This window comes from Colobus angolensis, unplaced genomic scaffold, assembly GCF_000951035.1.
Source record: "Colobus angolensis palliatus isolate OR3802 unplaced genomic scaffold, Cang.pa_1.0 Scaffold1, whole genome shotgun sequence".
In the NCBI taxonomy this organism is placed as follows: domain Eukaryota; kingdom Metazoa; phylum Chordata; class Mammalia; order Primates; family Cercopithecidae; genus Colobus; species Colobus angolensis.
Genome location: NW_012110918.1, coordinates 16,669,922 through 16,677,350, shown reverse-complemented (window position 1 = coordinate 16,677,350; position 7,429 = coordinate 16,669,922). Strand labels below are relative to the sequence as shown.

Here is a 7,429-nt window from a genome sequence, read left to right as displayed (position 1 = left end):
CAAAAATTAGCCAGGCATGGTGGTGGGCACCTGTAATCCTAAATACTCAGCAGGCTGAGGCAGGGTAATCGCTTGAACCCAGAAAACGGAGGTTGCAGTGAGCTGAGATCACGCCACTGCACTCCAGCCTGGGTGACACAGCAAGACTCCGTCTCAAAAAGAAAAAAAAAAAAACAGTACACTGCAGAGATGTTTGCTGAGAGGAGGAAGGGAATGGGGCTCCTAGGGAATGCCCACTGTGGGAGACCAGGTGACCAGGGTGCCTGGTTCTGGCACAGACCCTGATTGACACCCACAGATGAATCACGCCCTCGCTGAGCCTCAGTTTCTCCACCCTCAGACAGGCTTCATGTGCTGGAGGGGGAAGGTCCCCGGGCAGTCCCTGGGAGACGGGGCCCGCCCACCCTGCCGCTCTCCTTACCAACACCTGCTCGCTCCGAGGCCACGATCCCAACACACAGGCGGTCCTTGAACACGGCCGCTGCCGACAGGGTCTGCTTCGGGACCCGGTAGTGATCTGCCAGGTAGGCTTGGATGGCCTCGAGGGGTGCCTGGGGGGTGACGAAGACCTTGTGCTGGCTGAAGGCAGAGGGGAGGTAGCAGTGCTCCCAGTCCCCATCGCAGACCATCACGAGCTGGTAGTCTTCCCGGTGCTGCTGCGTGCACAGTTTCTGGAAGAGCTCCTCGGCTTGGCGTGCCACCTCGTAGCTCAGCTGATCTGCGAACAGCAGGCTGTAGACCTTGTGCCCCGGGGAGCCCAGGGTCAGGCAGCGGTGCAGCAGCAGTGCCACCTCCTCAAAGGTGGTTGCCGGGGTGCAGAGCAGCACCTCATCGTAGGTGGGCAGGGGCTGGCTCGGGGTTTGCATGTAGACAGCCAGGGCGGCTGGCAACACCTCCGAGTGGCCACACACAACCAGGTTGGGCTGGCCGACATGCAGGCCTCTCGGGAGATGCCGCTCCACGAGAGACCCACGCATCCCTGCCAGGTGAGCCAGACAGCGGCCAAGGGTCTCCAGGTCGAGGCAGTCGGGCAGGAAGGCAGGAAGGCACCCCATGGACTGCTCCATGATGACCCTTAGCTTGTCCACCAGGCTGAACTCCGAGAAGAGCATCAGCGGGAGCTCTTCCGTGACTGTCCTCACGCGGTACCTGGCGGCCTCACTCTCGCACCCCACAGAGGCCCTTAAGACATCCATTAGGGTGCAGTTGCTTTTGATGAAGGACAGCATCATTAGGGCGGCGTCACTGGGCGGCTGCTTCCTGAGCTCAGTGCTCAGGTAAACCAGCTGCTCTGCTGTGTAGAAGTTGAGGTAAAAGTGTTCCATCCGCTTCTGGGTCACGAATTCCTTCCAGCTGTCAAGGAAGTGCTCCATCTGCCTGCAGAGGGCTGCCAGCAGCTCAGTGACATCTCCACCCTCCACCAGCTGCGGCACCAGCTCCAAGCCAAAGTTCATTCGGATGGACACACCCTGCTGGGGGGAGCAGTAGACCATGGCGACCCAGCTCCTGAACAGCATATTCCCAGCAGAGCACAGGTCGATGAAGGCCTGGCTGAGCCTCTGCACGCTGCAGAAGACCTGGAGACGAAGAACCACGAGGTTGGCTCACAGAGCCACGCGAGAGGGCGACACGCCACTCTGCAACAGCACACAGGCCTACCTGTCCACGGGCCCACTGCATGATCTGCGCTCACAAGGCCGCCCTCCTCATCTATACAACCCACCCGAGAACTCTTATGAGGAAAAGAGTCATTGTAGAGATAAACGGTATCAGTTTTAAAAATTTTTTTTAATTTTTTTTTTTTGAGATGGAGTCTAGCACTGTCGCCCAGTGGAGTGCAGTGACGCGATCTCGGCTCCCTGCCCGCTCCGCCTCCTGGGTTCACGCCATTCTCCTGCCTCAGCCTCCCAAGTAGCTGGGACTACAGGCGCCCGCCACCGCACCCAGCTGATTTTTTTGTATTTTCAGTAGAGACGGGGTTTCACCCTGTTAGCCAGGATGGTCTCGATCTCCTGACCTCGTGATCTGCCCGTCTTGGCCTCCCAAAGTGCTGGGATTATAGGCGTGAGCCAACGTGCCCGACCTAATTATTATTTTTATTAAGACAGAGTCTCACTCTGTCGCCCAGGCTGGAGTGCAATGGCACGATCTCAGCTCCCTGCAAGCTGCTGTGCCTCCCGGGTTCATGCCATTCTCCTGCCTCAGCCTCCCGAGCAGCTGGGACTACAGGCACCCACCACCACGCCTGGCTAATTTTTTGTATTTTTAGTAGAGACAGGGTTTTACCATGTTAGCCAGGATGGTCTCGATCTCCTGATCTCGTGATTCACTGCCCTTGGCCTCCCAAAGTTGTTGGGATTACAGGCGTGAGCCACTGCGCCTGGCCTTGTTTTAATTTTTTAATTTTTTTTGAGATGAAGTCTCGCATTGTTGCCCAGGCTGGAGGGCAGTGGTGCGATCTCGGCTCACTACAACCTCCGCCTCCCAGGTTCAAGCAGTTTTCCTGCCTCAGTCTCCTGAGCAGCTGGGATTACTGGCACCTGTCACCATGCATTTTTGTATTTTTGGTAGAGACGGGGTTTCACCATATCAGCCAGGCCGGTCTCAAACTCCTGACCTCAAGTGATAGGCCCGCCTCGGGCTCCCAAAGTGCTGGGATTACAGGTGTGAGCCATGGTGCCCAGGCTGTTTTAATTTTTTTTAATTATCTTTTTTTAATTGGGAAAAAAAAAAAAAACACTTCATACTTTTTGAGACAGGGTCTCACTATGTTGCCCAGGCTGGTCATGAACTCCTGGGCTAAAATGATCCTCCCACTTTGGCCTCCCAAAGTGCTGGGATTACAGGTGTGAGCCACCGCACCCAGCAGAGATAAAGGATACCATTTGTAAAGTACAAATCAACTTTAAAGAAAGCACCCATAATAAAATTGAGAGACTGTTATGTAAACCAGTACACCATTCTCCATATGATTCCTTCTGTTCTGTCCATCTAAATCTTAGTTATTTGGATTCTTGCCAATTTACAGAGTGGGAGAGGCAATTCAAGTGTCTAAGGGCTATCTGCTGGGTGACCGACCTTCTCAGCGCAGTGGACAGGCTGCCAGCTTGCAGTGTTCATCCTACAGGTGATAAGGAGGGACTAACCCAGGGTCCTGCCCGCCTTAAGACCTCTCTCTGGCGCCACAGACTGGAGTTCCATGCACCCTACAAATGTGCCAACTCTCCTCTCCGTGGACCTAAGAGCAGAGCCCTTCTTATCAGGCAAATCCCAAGTCAAACCCTTTCCGTTTTCTTGGGGGTACCCAGCCCTCACGGATGAGATGACGCCACCAGCTTAGCGCTGCTGCAAAGATGGGCCCTCACCTCTGAAAACCTCTCCACTTCCGTGTTGTTATGATCCTTCTTGCCAGACATCAGCATCAACTTGTTCAAAAGCTCCTTCAGCTCCTCTAAAGAGTACTCCCGTGGCTCCTCGTGGCTGCCAGGGCTCCCAGGAAGGACCAAGTGCAGAACCGTGTCTGGGGAAATCTGTGAAGAACACAGGTGAGAAGTCACTTTCCTGGGGGCAGAGGCCCTGGACTGGCAGCAGCCTGCAGACAGGCCGCAGCTGCACCGAGGGTTGGGGACCGCTCACCTTTTGGCCACCTTTGGGTACGTGGATCACATAGATGCCTCTTTGGTTGATGGCCGTGGCCAGGGTCAGGGATGAGAGTTCCACAGACCCATGACTCTCCTTCACAGTCTTCAGCCACTCCAAGTTCCTGGCAGAGTCACACTGTGGGGACAAAAGGAGAGAACACGGGCCACAGCTGGAGACAGCATCTTGCCCCTCTCCCTCCTGCGGTCGGCCTCCCGCCTCTGCCTCGCTGCACAGCCTTCTCCACACGCGTCCCCAGGGCTCAGGCTGCCGTCGCCCACCCAGCGCCCCGGCTGGACCAGGTGCCACCACCCTGACAACGTGATGTGTCACTCAGTGCTGCTTTGTACTCGCTGTTCACCCACATTTCCTCTAGTGCCTGGTGTCCCGGCTGGCACGTGGGGGCACTTGGCTTATATTTGTGGAGGAGCAGAAGGGAATGAGCAGCTGCCCGCCTGCCTCTCCACCAGACGCCATCATTCTGCCAGGTCCCCAGTGCAGAGAGCCAGTGCAGAGAGCCCTCAGGGAATGACGCTGGAAGCAATGGCTGTGGGAGTCCCAAGTCCTCTGTGTCCTTCTGTGGCCCCCAGTCACAGTAAGAGGAGCTCAGGAAAAACAACAGAGGGTTTTGTTTGGAAACTCTCCTGAGTTTCTAGCAGAGAAATGAAGACAGCTTTACCTGCCCTTCCATATGACACTTTTTCCTCCACCCACCTGCAGAGCAGCCGTCCCCAGGCTGGCCCAGCTATCTAGTTAAGCTGCATAAGTCAATTCAGACCCTGCTACAGGTAGTTTACTTAAATTTAAATGTTTACTTTTTTCTTTCCTTTTCTTGTTTTATGAGACAGAGTCTCACTTTGTCGCTCAGGCTGGAGTGCAGGGGTGCGATCTCAGCTCACTGCTATCTCTGCCTCCAGGTTCAAGCAATTCTCGTGTATCAGCCTCCAGAGTAGCTGGGATTACAGGCGCACACCACCACGCTGGGCTAATTGTAAATGTTTACTTTTTTCTGATAAAATATTGTATCAATTATAGAAAATAACAAAAAGTAACAGAATAAAATGACAATTACAACCATTCAGAGAAAACTCCTGGCAACATGTCAGCATATTTCCTTTCTGTCTTTTTTCCACGTGTGTTTTGCACCTTAGAGATTACTGTGTGTCATGTAATTTTGTATCCTGCTTTCTAAGTAACAAGATGGTGAATTTCCATTTAGGAAGAAAAGCTTTTCAAATATCATTGAAAATGGCTGTGTACAAACCTACCACACAGGTGTACCACCGTTTGCAATCACTCCCCTAATGTTGCTAAGCCACGCTGTATTCAATGTAATCTGCATTAGAGCCAGAATAAGACTCACCAGTTTCCTGGGCAGGTACTGGTCATTGTCCAGAGCCTTCCACAGTTTTTTCAGATGCTTCATGAATGCATCGAAGTCCACCCTGAGGTTCCGCTTAAACAGCAGGGATGCGTAGCCCTGCACGGCGTCGTGGAAGCAGGCCACCCGGTCCACGTCAATGTCATTCTCCCCCGCTGAGATGGAGGCCAGGTCCACAAACACCTTCAGCTCGTTGATGCCTGGGGAAGAGAAGAGGGGAGGTCAGCGTGGGACTATTCCGTGATAGCACAAGACTCGGTCTTGGGCAGTAATCCTTACTGAAGCTGAAATGGATATTTCATAAATTTTTAAGGTTCTGTCCACTTTCTGCTTTCAGTAAGAGTCCAGAACACCTAATCTTTTGTAGTGTTTTTTTTTTTTTTTTTTTTGAGACAGAGTCTCACTCTGTCACCCAGGCTGGAATGTAGTGACACGATCTCAGCTCACTGCAACCTCTGCCTTCCAGGTTCAAGTGATTTTCCTGCCTCAGCCTCCCATGTAGCTGGGATGACGGGCGCCCACCACCACGCCTGGCTAATTTTTTATATTTTTAGTAGAGACGGGGTTTTGCTGTGTTGGTCAGCCTGGTCTCCAACTCCTGACCTCAGGTGATTCACCCGCCTTGGCCTCCCAAAGTGCTGGGATTACAGGTGTGAGCCACCTCGCCCAGCCTCTAGTGTTTGTTAATACCACTGAACAATCTCTCGCCGTTCCTCAGCAACTTCAGTGTCCCAGGCACTCTACTGCGCTTTTGGTGTACCCTGTTTCCTTCAGTGCACACAACAGTACCATTTAAACAAAAAGAAACCAAGGCTCAGCTGTAAATAACATGTTCACAATTAACTATGAAACACTCAGATCATTCCCCTCAGATAAATCACTAATCGAAGGATGTGCATCAGCGTGGACCAAAGCGTCCACCGTTGAAAGCGGCAGCTCTCCCAAGAGAACCAGAGCCTGCAGTCCAGAAGGTGGTGGCCCCCAGACCCCCCAGCACACCTGCACTGCCGCCTATGTCCCCCTCCTGTCTCCTCTGCCTCTTCCTCTCTCCTCCGCCAACATCTAAGCCACAGAACTGAAGAGGCTGCCAAGAAATACACAGCCTCGACGGAGAGCTTGTGAGAAAAATCTGTGGGGCTGGGCACGGTAGCTCACACCTGCACTTTGGGAGGCCGAGATGGGTGGATCACCTCAGGTCAGGAGTTCGAGATCAGCCTGGCCAACATGGTGAAACCCCATCTCTACTAAAAATACAAAAAATTAGCCGAGCGTGATGGTGGACGCCTGTAGTCCCAGCTACTCGGGAGGCTGAGACGGGAGAATGGTGTGAACCCGGGAGGCGGAGGTTGCAGTGAGCCGAGATCGCACCACTGCACTCCAGCCTGGATGACAGAGCGAGACTCCGTCTCAAAATAAAAAAAAAAAAAAACAACCAACTCTCTGTGGGCAGGAGCTCCCCTTGTCCTCCAGTAAAAAATCTACTGGAAGAAAAAGCTGAAGGGGGGCAAGATTTTAAGGAAAAGGAACCTGAGTCATTTACAGCATCCCAAGTGGCGGGGTGTGGCCAGGTGAGTGGCTTTTACACCAGCACAAGGAGATACTGTACCGATGTGAACTCTGTGAGCAATGCCCATCTCCCTAAAGCATGCAGGCAACGTCTTTCTGGCCTTCACAGAGCCCTTGGCCAAAGGGAGGTATTTCCGAAGAGTTTAGGAACGCCACACGGTGCGCCATCTGAAAACTTTCTCCAGACTTCCAGGCAACCCCAAAGGCTGATTTTACCTCCAAGAGCCTCCCGGACCCAGCGAATGAACTCCTTCCTCAGGGACAGAGCCTTCAGCCCCTCGCACCGGGCCTCGCTGACGTCCTGGAGCAGCTTTTTGGCCTGGATGAGCTCCTGGTTGATTTGGTCCAGGGTTTCATGGCGAAAATTGTCAAAGTCATCAGTCTGCAAGAAAAAGCTCTAGTGTGGACTGGAACTCATGAACCAGAACCCCGGGATCTGTGAGCTGCAAGCACCGACCATCACAGCAGCCCCACCCTCACCACTGCTGTGACAACAGGCGCACGAGCTCTTACCCTTGAATTGGATGATCTAACCCCCACGGCTGTTTCTCCCTCATCAAGAGTAACTATGAGTCCTGGGAACCTGACATTCCACTTAGCATTTTATGTGGACTGTAAAATCAGTTCCTCACGTAACCCTGCCAGGTAACTACTGTTGCTTTTTCTGCTTTATCAGTAAAGGCCCAGAGCAGCTGCTTCCTCAAGGACATGCACTAGGGTTCAAGTGTAAATGGGTGTGATTCCATATTTTTTTTTTTTTTTTTTTTTTTGAGACTGAGTTTCACTCTTGTTGCCCAGGCTGGAATGTAGTGACACGATCTCAGCTCACTGCAACCTCTGCCT

General features: G+C 52.9%; 1 protein-coding gene across 1 annotated transcript in view; it reads right to left on the bottom strand.

The window, feature by feature from the left end:
* The window catches only part of RNF213 (ring finger protein 213), a 148,406-nt gene that overhangs the window by 53,334 nt on the left and 87,643 nt on the right, over nt 1-7,429 (bottom strand). The window contains exons 19-23 of the mRNA XM_011933207.1: nt 6,803-6,968; nt 5,003-5,220; nt 3,637-3,777; nt 3,366-3,530; nt 422-1,577 (exon numbers count right to left, since the gene is read on the bottom strand). Coding sequence (XP_011788597.1) covers nt 422-1,577; nt 3,366-3,530; nt 3,637-3,777; nt 5,003-5,220; nt 6,803-6,968 — 1,846 coding nt within the window. The remainder of the gene's footprint in view (nt 1-421; nt 1,578-3,365; nt 3,531-3,636; nt 3,778-5,002; nt 5,221-6,802; nt 6,969-7,429) is intronic.